The 16,225-nt window shown below is 37.4% G+C and overlaps 2 protein-coding genes across 2 annotated transcripts; one reads left to right on the top strand and one right to left on the bottom strand.

The window, feature by feature from the left end:
* Positions 1-4,271: 4,271 nt before the first annotated feature.
* Positions 4,272-9,716, top strand: rnf224 (ring finger protein 224). Its single transcript, XM_077206491.1, has 3 exons — positions 4,272-4,630; positions 5,240-5,450; positions 8,930-9,716. Exons 1-3 carry the CDS (start codon positions 4,515-4,517, stop codon positions 9,209-9,211), a joined length of 609 nt encoding a protein of 202 aa, XP_077062606.1. The 5' UTR covers positions 4,272-4,514; the 3' UTR covers positions 9,212-9,716.
* prpf4 (pre-mRNA splicing tri-snRNP complex factor PRPF4) lies at positions 9,363-16,140 on the bottom strand. The gene is made up of 14 exons (XM_077206474.1): positions 15,928-16,140; positions 15,277-15,481; positions 14,087-14,273; positions 13,644-13,731; positions 13,473-13,552; positions 13,274-13,367; positions 13,071-13,165; positions 11,494-11,552; positions 11,251-11,374; positions 11,076-11,165; positions 10,818-10,940; positions 10,404-10,511; positions 10,187-10,305; positions 9,363-9,944 (listed from the first exon to the last, which is right to left on the bottom strand). The coding sequence occupies exons 2-14, from the start codon at positions 15,440-15,442 to the stop codon at positions 9,751-9,753; spliced, it is 1,527 nt and encodes a 508-aa protein (XP_077062589.1). The 5' UTR covers positions 15,443-15,481; positions 15,928-16,140; the 3' UTR covers positions 9,363-9,750.
* Positions 16,141-16,225: the final 85 nt, after the last annotated feature.

Below are 16,225 nucleotides of genomic sequence, written 5' to 3'. Positions count from 1 at the left end.
GGTCTGGTGGATTTTGTTCGCTGCTTAAGACTGGATTTAGATTTGTATTTGTATTGTAATTGAATTGTATTGAATGTACTGTGAAGTAATACCAATGCTCTATGTTTAATTAAGAATAAGAATTGCATTAATATTTAAATATGTTGTATTTCGCAGGTAGTTTAAGTCTGGATTTAGATTTTAAAAAATGTACTGTAAGGGAATACTAATGTTGTTTATGTTTTAAACGCTATTACAATTATGAAAATATATATGACACATTTTTGGTGAGTTAAATTTCTCATAATGTAAAAATTATTAAAATTATGAGCTCAGGATTTATTTAAGTTTTTTTAATTATTATTACATTATGGAAATTGTATTACAATAATAATGTAATACTTATTACATTATGTGCAGTTATTACTTTATGAGTCGCTACAAGCGACATAAGCACACCAGATTCAGTTTCAGAATGCTTCTGATTACTTTCAACTTCTTTTGCCTTGTCTTATTCAGGGCGGATAATTGAGGAAGAGTTTAAAACAGTAGGACCACTACATGTCAAAATTAAGGAATGTCATTTTAAAAAGCAGGTCCTCGCCTTTTTCTGTTTACATTGTGATGGGATTTGCACATGTCATCATTTCCTGCTGTAGCACAACCCTGCACTTGAGATAACAATCAGGAGTACATAGGAAAGTTGAGATATGTGTGGTGTCCATCAATGTGAGTTCCCATGCAGGGACAAACTATACAAAATACGCAAATACATGCACACACTAAATAGAGGATTGACAGAACCGGTGACGTCTGATTGCCCTCATTTTGCCAGCAGAAAAACATTGTGAACTAGAAATACTTCTGCATGTGAAATCAGAGATATACCTGAGGAAAACATTCTACCCCACCTAGTTCTGTAAAATCCTACTGTTATATCATTGCATAACAATATAGCTTCAACATTCAGAGATGGCAAAGCAAAAATTTTGTGCTAGTTTGTATTCACAGCTACAAACTGCTAGTTTAACTAAACTGCAAAAAGGTTTGCTCTGGGCTGCCATCTGTTGGTGCAAATTGTATGATGCAGCACATGAGAACTTTTTACCCCCAATTATGGACACGTGAGTGTCAGAGCTGGACTATGAATCAATGTAAGAAGGTTGCCTAGTCTGATGAATCACGTTTTCTTTTTGACGAATCACGCTTCTCTGTTTGGCAGTCTGATGGGCGAGCCTGAGATTGGCGGATGCCAAGAGAACGTTACCTGCCTGACTGCATTGTGCCAACTGCCAACTGTACATTTTGCTGGAGGAGGGATAATGGTATTTGGCTGTTTTTCAGGGTTTGGGCTAGGCTCCTTACTTCTAGGGAAGGGAAATTTTAATGCTTCAGCATACCAAGACATTTTGGACAATGCTTCCAACTTTGTGGGAACCATTTGGGGGAAGAGGAAGGCCATTTTCTGTTGCAGCATGATCAATAAAAAGCAAGGTCAAAAAAATACATTGTTGAATGAGTTTGGTGCGGAAGAACTTGACTGACCCGCACAGAGCCCTGACCTTAACCCCATCAAAGATTTTTTGAGATTGCAAGCCAGGCCTTCTCATCCAACGTCAGTGCCTGAACAGTGAACACATAAATGCTCTACTAGATGAATAAGCTAAAATTCCCTCAAAACACGCCAAAATCTTTTGGAAAGTGTTCTCAGATAAGTGTAAACTGTTATAGCTGCAAAGAGGGGAACAACTCCAGATGTCTATGTATTTAGAATGCGATGACATTACAGTCCCTGTTGGTGTATTTGGTCAGGCGTCCTAATACTTGTGTCCAAATAGTGTATTAGTGACCAAATAGTGACAAACATTGAAGTATTTTGAGAGTGCAGCGAGACCACTCTACATCATTCACGCTTCTTCGTAGGAGAGAGTGTTCTCTTTTGGCACGGTTTGTTCACTGTGGCTCTCTAGTTGGTGAAATTTTCTTTACTGCACCATGGGTAATGTAGTTTTTCACCAGGCATTCCACTGTTAAGCTTTATTGTCACTCCGCTATATGTGGAGACATAAGGAATGAAATTTCATGCCTCACAGGCCCTACATATGTAAAAATATATGAATGTAAACATAGACATAACAGGTTTCTTTAAAGGATAAATTGAAATAATAACGGACAGCTTCAACAAACGCATATACCATCGGGAAACAACCTCAGAGCTCACAACAGGGGAGTCTATGTTTTAAAAATAAAATCCCTATGGACAAAATTAATGGAATTTTTACTTCTGGATTCCGACTTTTGCACTCTTTAAAGTAACAGGTTTATGTGATTCACCCATTTTTATATAGATCTCTTAAGGTCATCTTTGCATTTACATTTACATTTCAAACCTAGATCTTCTTACTGAACAACGAAAAAATAGTTTTAATGTTGTGATAAATTGCAATGTTACTTGAAATATAGCAAAAACTCTTGTTTCTTATTGCTTAAAGATATAGTTCACCCAAAAATAAAAATCATTTACAACTATTTTGTTCCGACACGTTCTTCATCTGTGGAACATAAAATAAGATTTTTTTTTTTTAAGTCTCAGTGTTTTTTTTGTGTGTGTTTTTTTTACATACATTGGAAGCCAGTTGACTCCAGGTTTGTTTGGTTCCCTGGGTTCTTCAAAATATTTTATGTTCTATAGAAGAAAGTCACACAGGTTTGGAATGACAAAATGGTTGACATAATTTTAATTTTTGGGTGAACTATCCCTTTAAGTAAGTAATGCTTCCATCCTACCTGTTGCTTTGCTGTGTATTAGTACAGCTGGAATGCTGTATTTGCCAATCCAATGGTTGATAGTTAGCTTAGCACCTACTGGTATACCATAACTATACCATTCTGCTGCCAAAAATGTTTTTTCTTTACTGGTGAACATTCAAAAGTAGCCATGTATCACTGACTACGTAGTAGGCTATTTTAGAACTACATACAATTTTGGGCTTGAAAGAGGTCTCTTATTCTCACCAAGGTTACATTTTTCAAAATACAGTGAAAACAATAATAGTGTGAAATATTATTTTAATTTAAAATGACTGTTTTCTATTTAAATATATTTTAAAATGTCATCTATTTCTGTAATGGAAAGCTGAATTTTGCACATCATTTCTCCGGTCTTCAGTGTCACATGATCCTTCAGAAATCATTCTAATATGCCGATTTGCAGCTCAAGAAACACCATTATACTTTCTTATAATTATCAATGTTGAAAATGGTTGTGCTGCGTAATATTTTTGTTGGAAACGTGATGCATGTTTTCAGGAATATAAAGTTTAAAAGAACAGCATTTATTTGAAATTATTTATCAGCTGAAACTCTTTGTCCGAAAGAGAAAATAGGCCGCCCCGGTGTATCCCTTGTCATCACTCCTTCTATCCTTCCGAAGCTCCTCTGTGGGACTCGAGACTAGTGTGACGCGCAGGTGATGTTCATTAACCCTCGCGCCTCCATTCCCACAGCTCTCAGCCCTGCCCTGCTGCTGTTATTTTATTATTTTCCTGCCGCTACAGATTGATTCAGAAGTCCTAAAGACCCCCAATATCTAAGGGAACTTACTCTCATTAAATCTTATGTGTCGCTTGACTCTATTTTAGCTGCCCCCCCTTCTACTTCACTTCCTCCTGGTCCATAATAATAGACATCTGCCTATAGGAAAATACCGTAACTGCAGTGTGGGGGCGATGGAGGTCTCAGAACTAATTTGGCAGGCACACATTGATGACAGACTGTCTGTGTGTGACTAGGCTTGAATTTCAGACCTGTTTTGTGACTGTAAAGCAATACTCCCTCCTCCCATTCTACTTTCTTGCACCCTAAAGGTGTCTGATGTATTTAATTTCATGTTTTTCCACAGAACTAAACCCAAATCTTTTCATAGGCTTCTGTATCTACGGAATATTCCTTTGCTCTTTAGATCATTGATTAACTTGTTCCTTAGTATATTCAAGACAGAATGGAAACTAAGTTAAATTAAGTGCGTAGGAGGAAAATTAGTAAGAGGAAATAACAATATAATACCAAGAAGACAAGAAACATAGAAGTGCAACTGTGGGCTAATTAATAAAATACCTGCTTAACAACATGCAACCCTCCTCCCACAATCACCGGTGGTTTCTCTTTTTTCAGAAGGGTGAACGTGCAACTGTGTGTGTGTGTGTGTGTGTGTTGTAAAGGCATAGGTTCACAGCGTCAGGCGGTACTTAAATATTAAAGGCTCTAGGGAAGCACTCCATTGTTTGCCCTCCATTTCAGAGAGGCAGTTGTTGTTGGTTGGTTGGTTGAGAGAGGTAGAGAGAGAGAGGTAGAGAGAGGTAGAGAGAGAGAGAGAGAGAGAGAGAGAGAGAGAGAGAGAGAGAGAGAGAGACCAACAAAGACAGTGCCAGTGCTGCTGGGAACTTGAGGGAAAGCAAGAGAAGGTGCACTCAAGTGTTAAACTACCTGACAAAGGATGTGAAGCATGAAGAAACCAAGAAAGAGTTGGCTGTAAAATGTTAACAGAAGTTGGACTTTTTCGTACATTAAACATGGATGGAACTGCGAACGGTACGGAAGAACCTCAAGAGACCAACGACGTACAGAATAGATCTGAGAAAGAGGAGGACAGGTAGAAGTTCCGCATGGAAATTGCTTATGAATTAAAATAAGACATATTTGAATTTATGCTTAAAAATAAAATGAAAAAATTATTCACAAAAATGTCATTTCTTTTTCAGATTATGCATGCGTTTCTTAAATTAAATTTTAATACAATTTAATTATATATATATTATACATAAAATTAGGATTTCCATTAAATAAACAAATGGTTCATGCTAAAACAATGTTTCAAACAATGAGTCTAAACAATGAAATCACCTTACAAGACAAGTCATGCAAATAAACCTTTTTTCCATTAAATATTTCTTATAAGGTAATTGAGCATGTTGTATGATCATGGTTATGTTTTGTATTGGTTGGGACAGCTGGTTGGGAATAAAAGATCATTTGTAAGAGGATAAAACCATACAATACATATATTTTACCATAACCTCATGTGTATACAAATTTCATTGCTGCCAGCCACTAATAGTAAACAGATACATGCAGCTCAGCTTACACACTCTTTACCAGCTGACCTTGTGTATATGCAAGAGTAAAATTTTGGAGGGGGGGGGACTAAATATCTCAGGCAAACGCAAAGAGATGTTTGTATGATATTAAGCTCATTCTGTAGGATCTCGGATAAGGATGGGCATGTGTCCGAGGCTCCTGTCGAGAGTGATGTGGAGACTGTGGCACAGAACTCCAGAGACAGCCGTAAACTGGACTGCATCATCTGCTACAGTGCGTATAACCTGGGAGAGAGACTCCCTCGGAAACTCTACTGCGGTCACACGTTCTGCCAGGCCTGTCTGAAACGGCTGGACACCCTCATCAATGAGCAGGTAGAACTCAAGCTACATCAATATGCTACATCACGATTTTCATGAATATTTGCTTGACCCATTTCAAAGTGCAAAAATGATTCTTATTGTCAGATAACATTCAACATGAGTGATTTAAAGTGTTATCTGGGTAAAAGCTCAAATGTGTATTTTTTGTTGCTCCTTTTTTTCTTTCACACATTTTCAGCAATATGTTCATTCAAGTATCTGCTCATAAATAACATGATTAAATTAAAGGTGAAGGCTAAATGCAATATTAAAATACTTTCTCCTATCCCAATTTAATGTATTGTACAGACACCTATAAGCAGTGTTGGGGGAACACATTGAAAATTACATGTGTTATGTAATCAGAATACTTTTTTCAAGTAACTAGTAATGCAATGCATTACTTTTAAATTTAAAACAAAACATCTGAATTACTTTTTCAAACAAGTAAGGCAAGTTACTTTGTTTTTCCATGTATGTTGAGAGAAATCGGGAGTAAATGTGCAAACGGTTGTGTGCGCTGTGTAGACATGATGGTTATTGAAGTTCTAGACTAAATGTTAGAATGCATTTACTCATCATACAAAAATAGATTAAGTATTCCTCAAAATGAATAAAAACAGTGAAATACAAACTCAGAATATTATGGAAACTTGCAATAATTAATTGGTAAATATAACAAATATACAGGTCCTTCTCAAAAAATTAGCATATTGTGATAAAGTTCATTATTTTCCCTAATATAATGATAAAAATGTAACTTTCATATATTTTAGATTCATTGCACACCAACTGAAATATTTATTTTATTGTTTTAATACTGATGATTTTGGCATACAGCTCATGAAAACCCAAAATTCCTATCTCAAAAAATTAGCATATCATGAAAAGGGTCTCTAAACGAGCTTTTAACCCAATCATCTGAATCAGCTAATTAACTCTAAACACCTGCAAAAGATTCCTGAGGCTTTTAAAAACTCCCAGCCTGTTTCATTACTCAAAACCGCAATCATGGGTAAGACTGCCGACCTGACTGCTGTCCAGAAGGCCATCATTGACACCCTCAAGCAAGAGGGTAAGACACAGAAAGAAATTTCTGAACAAATAGGCTGTTCCCAGAGTGCTGTATCAAGGCACCTCAGTGGCAAGTCTGTGGGAAGGAAAAAGTGTGGCAAAAAACGCTGCACAACGAGAAGAGGTGACCGGACCCTGAGGAAGATTGTGGAGAAGGACCGATTCCAGACCTTGGGGGACCTGCGGAAGCAGTGGACTGAGTCTGGAGTAGAAACATCCAGAGCCACCGTGCACAGGCGTGTGCAGGAAATGGGCTACAGGTGCCGCATTCCCCAGGTCAAGCCACTTTTGAACCAGAAACAGCGGCAGAAGCGCCTGACCTGGGCTACAGAGAAGCAGCACTGGACTTTAGGCATTTCCTTCTCCCCAGTCTTCCTCCAGACTCTGGCACCTTGATTTCCGAATGACATGCAAAATTTGCTTTCATCCGAAAAAAGTACTTTGGACCACTGAGCAACAGTCCAGTGCTGCTTTTCTGTAGCCCAGGTCAGGCGCTTCTGCCGCTGTTTCTGTTTCAAAAGTGGCTTGACCTGGGGAATGCAGCACCTGTAGCCCATTTCCTGCACACGCCTGTGCATGGTGGCTCTGGATGTTTCTACTCCAGACTCAGTCCACTGCTTCCGCAGGTCCCCCAAGGTCTGGAATCGGTCCTTCTCCACAATCTTCCTCAGGGTCCGGTCACCTCTTCTCGTTGTGCAGCGTTTTTTGCCACACTTTTTCCTTCCCACAGACTTCCCACTGAGGTGCCTTGATACAGCACTCTGGGAACAGCCTATTTGTTCAGAAATTTCTTACTGTGTCTTAACCTCTTGCTTGAGGGTGTCAATGATGGCCTTCTGGACAGCAGTCAGGTCGGCAGTCTTACCCATGATTGCGGTTTTGAGTAATGAAACAGGCTGGGAGTTTTTAAAAGCCTCCGGAATCTTTTGCAGGTGTTTAGAGTTAATTAGTTGATTCAGATGATTAGGTTAATTGCTCGTTTAGAGACCTTTTTCATGATATGCTAATTTTTTGAGATAGGAATTTTGGGTTTTCATGAGCTGTATGCCAAAATCATCAGTATTAAAACAATAAAAGACCTGAAATATTTCAGTTGGTGTGCAATGAATCTAAAATATATGAAAGTTTAATTTTTATCATTACATTATGGAAAATAATGAACTTTATCACAATATGCTAATTTTTTGAGAAGGACCTATACTTTATGTAACTAAATGTCTTTGCTTGTAATTACCGAGTCTCAAGATGACAACACGTGACGTTCTATTCAGAGCTGTTCACATCTTCAGACTGGGAACTATGTGTTTTCTGTGGCAACACTATCAAAACCTAAATAAATCTGTAGCAGTCAGGTGGTACAGCGGTCACGTGGTAAAAGTAGGAGCTCTTACAAAATTGAAATCTTTTCATTACGCTGATTACAACATGGCACCTCTTGTTTCGATGTTGTGTAGAGAATCAGCACTCTGATTAACACGACCAATGAAATCTTAAGAATTGGCTGCGGGACTGGGTTTGCACTTCACAGACTTTAGGTGTGTTCGACTTGAAACGGCGCTGTGTGAACTGGTCGGTGTATATTATTAAAGTACTGCGAGAGCGATTAGAGAGCAGACAGCTCCATATGCTTTCGAAGGGATCTCGATGTACTTCGATGTCATACACTGATCAGTCTGCGCAGTGCCGCTTCAAGTCAAACACACCTTTTGGAAACTTTTTGTGCCGCCACATGGTGCTCCCTTCAAAACCAAATGACATTAAGTTCCTCTCTAGACATCATGGGTGTAGCTTGACCTTGTCCAGGTCCACCTCTGTGAATCTAATGGGTAGAGGGATATGGTTATGGATAGGGTTAGGGTGTGGTTGGACCTTCTAGCTCCACCCATTATGCCCAGATTACATCCAGAAATTCCACTTGAGCCTGTGCCCTCCAAAAAAATAAAACGATTAGTGGTGAAACATCTTTTATACTATAATTAAAGATTTGTGAATTGTATTAGGAAAGACAATACAGGCAAACCCCACTATTTTTTTTTCAGGAAGGGGATCTATTTTAATATACATTTAAGTGTCTGTAGAATCAATTAAAAAATATATTTTTAAGGCCATTTTCTCAAAAAGGAGTTTTTCCCTCATGCACAAAAATCTCCACTTCAGTAGCACTTACATCAAGCAGTTTTCTGTTTTATTTCTATCTATATTCTGAAGGTTTATACATAGGTGTTTGTTAATATTGCATAGACATGCTACATTAAGATTTTCACTTGCAGCTAATTTAATTAACGGGAAAATTTTGAATATTGACAAAACTACTTATGAAGCTCATACATTCACAAAGTAATTTTGACCTTTCCTAATGTGTTGATGTACTGTTGACTGTACACCTCACCTGTGTGTTTTTGTGTCTCTTCCTCTAGATGTGGATCCCCTGTCCACAGTGCAGACAGAGCACTCCTCTACCTCGCGGGGGCACCACTGGACTTGACCTAGACCTGGCAGCGTTTCTGGGTGTTAAAGCTGAAGTGGAAAACCAGCGGACCTACAGCCAGAAAGCTCAGCTGGAGACCAAAACCTCCTTTGTAAAGCAGCCAATCATAGATCAACCCCCTTCAGCCTGGGCCAACATGGCCCTGACAGAGCATGGTTTCCGCAGAAGCCCTTGCTGTAGGTACTGCCTGCTCTGCTGCTGGTGGTGCTAGATTCATCTTCACACTCTTATCAATCTCTTTCTGCTTATGGATAGTGCATAGACTCCATGACCGTGAGATTACAAAATGTCTTGAGCAGAATTATTATTGTTTTTTAAAATGGATATCCCACTGTCCAGAACTTACAGATTCCTTTGCAAAATTGCCTGGGACAATAAAATGCAATTTATTCGGGTACCAATACCAAATGGATCAGTAATAGAACAAATTTTGCAAAACTCAGTGTGGACTTGAGTTCAAAATAGAACAGGATGTATGGACATACTTTTAATATGATAAAGATGGAAGAATGGACAGACTGGATTTTAGATCTTAGACAATCCAATAGAATAACAAATGATTGTTACAACACAACTCAAACTATGGGAAACATTTGTTTGTATTCATGATTTGATTGAACCAAACTATCAATTAGCTTCCAGTTTAAATATCTCCTGTGTTGTTTTCCAGCTCTTAAAAAACTAAACTTAAAAAATAAAAGTCAGTACAACAAAAATGTAAAATGAAAATATATCAAGAGATAGAAAATCTCATTCTGACATCCAGAGTTTGAAGGTTCGGTCGTAAGAGCAGGTAGCAATGAGCTGTCCGTCAGGTGAAAGGTCCAGTCCCATGACCTTCCCCTCATGCCCCGCCAGAGTCTTCAGAGGTGACCAGCCAGGATGGGTCCATACTTTTGCTGTGTTGTCATATGCACCAGTCAGCAAATAATGGCCATCGTTAGCTAAAAAGGAAGAGGACCCTTTTAATATTAACACTCCAAAAATGTCACATATTCAATTGAGGTGAATGAAGACTCGTTCACTACACAGAATGTAGACCTATAGGGAAAGCTAAAAAAATAAATAAAAATTGCCTTTTCATTTTGGGGACTGAGGTTGCCGACAAGAGAGTAAATAATGACAATTTTACTTGTGAGTGAATCATCACTAAATGACTGAAAATCTCCTTTTGACGAATACTTACGTTGGAACTTGACTGAGGACACCAGGTTCTGATGGGCAGGGATTGTGTATATACACCTTCTCTGACGAAGGTCCCACACTTTACAGGTGTTATCGCCACTTCCTGTTGCTACATGAAAGCTACACAAGGAAGATTTCAGGGTTAATTATCAAATTAAGATCTAATAAAAGTAAACGGCTTTAGTAAATCTTCTAAATATGTCCTTTCATTTTCTCACCCATTTGGTGAGAAATTGAGGCTGTAGATCTCTTTGAGGTGGCCCTCCAGGAACATGATGCAACGACCAGTCCGCAGGTCCCAGACACGGGCAAATGAATCCAAACCACTGTAGCATTGACAAATGAAATGAATACAATGCCAAATATAACACAGCCAAATATAACACATCCTATTCAATCAATCCAACGCAGGTTTGATAATCACAGCATGAAGTGGAAGCCTAAATGTTCTGGGCTCTGGTAAAGCAAATATTGCAAGTGTGAGGAACCATACACAATGGATTATTTGACCTTAAACCATATATGCTTGGACTCATAATCACGAGCATCAAAGTAGCTGTATAGATAGAGGGTTGCACCTGTTCCTATACAAAAACAGTGGAGTGCCTCAGGGTTCAGTGCGAGGCCCTTACCCAGTTCCTGCCAGAGAGCCGTCTGGGTGGAAGTGCAGGTCATGGACACCTTTACTGTGACCCTCCTGATGCAGAATTTCTTCTTGAACCTCAAGATCCCAAAGTCGCCATGAGTTATCATAGCTTTAAGAAAAACAAAATATGCCAATTCTGTTAAATATATGAGAAAAGATGTAGCCCAAAAGCAATTTTCACACCTTTAGTTTGCTTTTACTTAATAAAAAACTATATTAAAAGTGAAAAAAAGAAAAATCATACCAAGTTGTGCCCAAAAACCGTCCAGAGGGATGCCAAGCCACCCGAGCCACCCTCATAGAGTGCCCCTCAATGTCTGCTATTGGCTCATCACTACAGATATATGTACAGGTGAATGTTACAAAGATTTAGTCCAGAAACTGAGACAGAAAATGCAAGTTATACTGATAATACACACCTGTCTAAACTCCACAGCTTAACAGATCCATCGGCAGCACAGGAGGCCATATTGACATCCGACTCCTCAAGTGTGAGTGTGGCTTGAGGGTGAAAGCTAATCGCTCCCACATTGGTAATGTGACCTGAGAAAGAGGAGTTCACCATCAATTAATCCAATGTTGCATTGTAAGAGGGAAATGAAAAAGTATGACAACGACAGACTTCAAGAATAAACACTACAGAGCATATTTGTTATATTTACCTCTTAATGTGCGAATTAGCGTACAATCTGGTACTTTCCACAATTTACACAAGCCACTCCTACAACAAAGACAAAGACATACTTGGTACAAAAATTGCATCTTTTAAAATCTTTGAAACATTACACGCTCCAAAAACCAATAATTTCACATTTAAATAATTTATTAATCCTGAGAGATTTTGTTCAAATTTTTCAATAACTAATCCTACAAAAGATGGTATGGCCCACAACCTGCCTGCATAATAAATTTAAAACGGCAAGTGTGCAAAACCCAATTAAAAATTTGGAATAAAGTAAAAGGAGAGTATCAGTTGAATGATAAAATACAGATAATTCAATGGTGTGCTTTTGACCCTGGTTTCAGGCCAAATTTGATGGATAATCGTTTTAAATCATGGATTTTCAAAGGTACAACAACTTTTTATTCACTCACAGAAAATGGAAAATTAAGGGATTTTGAGAGTCTGAAAAATGAATACCATCTTGAAAATTCTGATTTTTTCCAATACCTGCAAGTACGCAATTATTTTGAACATAATATTAAACCAAAAACAGACCTTAATGACCCAATATTAAAAAAAATATTGATTGCATACAAAAATGCTACTGTTAAGGGGGTTATTTCTAAGTTTTACAAAGGTTTCTTGGTGAAAAATACCCATTCCACAGACTACATAAAAGAAAAACAGGAAAAGGAAAGCAATGTGTCAATATCTACAGATGACTGGTTAAATATATGTGAGTTTCAATGGAAATGTTCAAACTCTCATATATTGTGTGAGTTTAATTGGAAACGTCTTATTCATTTTTTATAACACCGAAGCAAAAATTGCAAATTTTGACCCAGGTGGTGCTAAAAGCTGGAGGCTGTGTGGCGCTAGGGAGGCTGATCACTGGCATGTGTTTTGGGAATGCCCAAAAATCAAACCATTTTGGGCAGAGTTTCACAAGATCTTAACTACTATACTCAACAATAAAGTACCTTTACAGTTTTGAACATTTCCTGAAAAAACAAGTTCTGTACTTCCGTCTTGCTGACTGAAAATAAAGAATTTTTTTAAAAAAAGAAAAAGAAAAAAAAAACTGCAAGTGTGCCAAAGAGTATGGTTTCAGTTTTAAAGGGGGGGAGAGGGAATCATTACATCAAATATTATTTGATTTAGTTTATAGAAGTTAGCTGATAAGCAAAAACTCGTTTATTTTGTAAAAAATCAAAAATACAGGAAGTGCCTAAACTTAGATTAGGTGAGGTAAAGGTAGGTTCTTCTAAGCGTCTTGGAGAAGTTGCCACAGTTCTTCTATGAATTTCTCAGTCTCTTCAAGTAATTTAAGACTGACTCTATGATAGGAGTTGTGTATGTGCTACACCCCTTCCTGTTGTAGGACTCCTTGTTCATACAAAAATCTCATTGGATTATACTGGAGTATACAATATTTGCGAAAGTCTAAAAGTATAAAATTGATGCTTCCTAAAAGCTGTTAAAATATATTTTATATAAAAATATAATATAATCTAAATATATATATATATATATATATATATATATATAAAAAGTTAATAGAGAAAAATAACATACCATGACGCAGTCACAAGTAGCTTAGAGTTGGGGCTAAACTGGCAGTGAGATATTGGACGGTCATCACCAATTTGACTGCAGAAGTTATTCACATTCTAAATAAAACAAAACAATTTGAATAATTCTATAGAGCATTAAAAGAGACACAAAACTACAAGACATCATAAAGCCTGTGTCTTTTTCCACTTGGTATGTTGTCGTACCCGGAGGTTCTTGTGAAGCTCTTGTTGTTTAACTGTTCTTGTAGACTCTGGAATCTCTTTTTGGGCCCTTGCGGCATCTAACCTTTGCACTGCTCTGAACCAAACAAAATCAATTTAAAATACACAATTAATGACATTTGGTTGCATTTTATTTATATTGCTAGATGTTACTGTAAAACATCATCTATCCCGTGTTTACCTGGGCAGTGAATACTTGGCTAACCAAAGACGTGCCTCCTTCAGAGATGAAGGTCCTTCATGGTACCATGTCTGCTGATACTGCGCAAAACATGCATAGATAATCACCTTCCATTTGACATTCAAATCCTTTATAGTCCATGATAACTTTTTGAAACTGGAATGTTCCTACCTCATCTTGAGTGCGTTTTGATTTATCATCCTCTTTCTTTGATTTCTTCAAGGCATCAGGACCAACTACTGAAAGAACGGTCCTCAATCTGAGGAAAATAAACAGTGGAAACACATAAAAAACCCTGAACTGATGCACCGATACCATTCTTTCTGAAACGATCCGATACCAAAAATTCGAGTATCGAACGATACCGTTATCAGCGCAGTTTTTAAAAAAAATCAAGTAGAATTTCTATAACGCTGTGTTGAACTGATAATCACTCTTTTGTGTGTTAAACACAATCTGCTTAATACAGACAACTTGTGCAAAACGACATGCAAAATGGCTAATTACCACTTTTTTTTGATTGCATGTCAGATGATCTAACGTCTGGTATTCCTGTCTAAGAGGGAAGTTCTTAGCAAGAATAAGCAGCAGAGCTTTATACAAAAGTCACTCACCTCTCTCGTCTGTCCGCAGGCCCCTCCCCGAACAGCGTGATTGGCTCGCCAAGAGCTCGGAGGCAGGCCTTGACCTCCACATCATCAGTGGAGACTGTGATTTGTCTGGCTCTTTTTCTGCGCTCAAACTCTGCCAGCACTTCAGCCTGACGCTCACTCACGCGCTCCTCCATCTCCATGGACTCACCTGAGGAGAGAAAAAAGGTAATAAATCACACTACTAAAGAGCAAACAAACTTCCCGTCACTAACAGTCACATAATAACCCTGTAAAGCTTGATGTAAAATAAAAGAACCTTCAGACAAAACATAAAAAAAAACCACCTAAACAAATGTTTGCATATGTGTTTTATATTTCCTATCATGTTTGATAGATCAGGCTTTTATGGCTCATATCCTAGGATATAATGAAAACATAGAGCTCACACTTGTGGAGGAAAAAACAAATAAAAAACATAAATTTATAGGCCCAAACTGAGGAAAAATATGCAATTTGATACAGTTGTTGATATTTATATAATGGCCAAAAAGTAAAATGAAATTCTGATAGCTTGTATTGTAAATCAAAGAGATCTTTATAAAAGTACAGCAGACTACTTGCATAAACTGCATATAAATATAGTCGTCACACTATATCTCCCTATAACATGTCTTAGTAAGATGAAATTTAAGTGTTTAGTTTTATTTGTGGGACAAAACATATAACCCAAGACCATGTTGATGGAGAGATGAACAAATAAACATACCTCAAAAGCCTGATATATCAGATTTGATACTCACATTTAAACATGATTTTTCTAAAACAATGTATGAATAATCAAGTAAACGTAATGTGCTTTAGTCCAGTGTTTAGTCCATGTTCATTTTGAAATTATAATATAAAGACATGTACCAAGACTTGAAAGTGGACATTTTAGAATTACACTAAAAGGCCTTTTACATGCTAAAAAAGTATGAACTATCAATCACAGGAAAAGGCATGTAGTAAAAGGTGTACAACTGTTTTGATCATGTTGATTAATTAGTGGCCTTGGAAATGTATGCATCAAATATGATACAGACAGCTTTACAGGGTTAAAACACTTGGACACAATTATATTTCAAGATTTTAGTGGATTGAGTTCGACTCCTATTGTCCAAACACTAACATTCGCTATCCAGAACAGAGCTGCTTTGAAATATCAATCTTACCACTGGAGATATTAATATGTCCAGACTCAATGCCAGCTTTAACAGCATCTTTGGTAGATGTTCCATCACGACTAAGACGACTAAGACGCTCCTTCTCCTTTTCTTCAAGGCTTCCATAGAAGATTCTGGCCCTTTTCACAACTGGAAGTTCGTCTTCATCCGACATTGTTTCGAATATTTGTCTGGCAATCACAGATTATCTGATCTGAAATAGAGGCATAATTATTGAGACACCATATCATGTATTACAAATAAGATATGGACAATACTACGTCATATCAAACAACCTAACCTTTACTTTGGTTGCTGATAAGTTCAATATCATCAAAATATTATAGTTAAATAGGTGATTGTCGGAATACACACACTCAACAAAATATAGTACATATTAGTCATTATTTAAAGGCTGAATAACTCCTAAACTAGCAAAAACGTACTGTGGTATTACCGTGATATTCTTTGAATTACAGTGTAAACACCATAGTATTTGAAAACGGCAATCATTAAGTAGCATGAACCATATGATACATCACTGTAAGTGTAACGTTGAGTTACCACATAACTTTTTGCCGGGTGTTCAGATAACTTAACAAATCTGATCTAAAACATGAGAAATAAATAAAAAATATACACATCCAGCTTTCCACTCACCCTTTATGCTTTCACAAACGCACAAATAGTGTCCTTTAAAAACAATTTGTTTTTATGAAATCTAATGTGTACTGTCTTCAAACACGACCACACAACGCGGGCTATCCGGCGCATAGTATTTCCGTCATATCCGCCTGTTTTACTCTTTATAATGAATAAATAGTGACATCTAGCGACTAATGTATATGTCAGTCCCATGGTCAGTCCCATAAACTGTAAAAGAAAAAAAGAGAAACTCGTCAGTCCGCACTAGTGGAAAAACTATTTTTATACAGTCTATGGTGAAAACACTAGTATG

The sequence above is a fragment of the Siphateles boraxobius genome, unplaced genomic scaffold (assembly GCF_051911475.1).
Source record: "Siphateles boraxobius isolate OS27281-9 unplaced genomic scaffold, OSU_SipBor_1 56, whole genome shotgun sequence".
NCBI classification, from domain to species: domain Eukaryota; kingdom Metazoa; phylum Chordata; class Actinopteri; order Cypriniformes; family Leuciscidae; genus Siphateles; species Siphateles boraxobius.
The sequence above is the reverse complement of the archived record's forward strand: the minus strand, read 5'-3'. Positions and strand labels throughout refer to the sequence as shown.

Excerpts from the sequence above, each read along its gene's own strand:
- prpf4 (XM_077206474.1), bottom strand. The coding sequence starts at position 15,442 with ATGTCGGATGAAGACGAACTTCCAGTTGTGAAAAGGGCCAGAATCTTC. Across the intron at positions 13,553-13,643 it reads CAAAACGCACTCAAGATGAG|TATCAGCAGACATGGTACCA; the intron begins GTAGGAACATTC and ends TGTTTTGCGCAG. Across the intron at positions 13,166-13,273 it reads AGCTTCACAAGAACCTCCGG|AATGTGAATAACTTCTGCAG; the intron begins GTACGACAACAT and ends TGTTTTATTTAG.
- rnf224 (XM_077206491.1), top strand. The coding sequence starts at position 4,515 with ATGTTAACAGAAGTTGGACTTTTTCGTACATTAAACATGGATGGAACT. Across the intron at positions 4,631-5,239 it reads TCTGAGAAAGAGGAGGACAG|GATCTCGGATAAGGATGGGC; the intron begins GTAGAAGTTCCG and ends CTCATTCTGTAG. Across the intron at positions 5,451-8,929 it reads ACACCCTCATCAATGAGCAG|ATGTGGATCCCCTGTCCACA; the intron begins GTAGAACTCAAG and ends CTCTTCCTCTAG.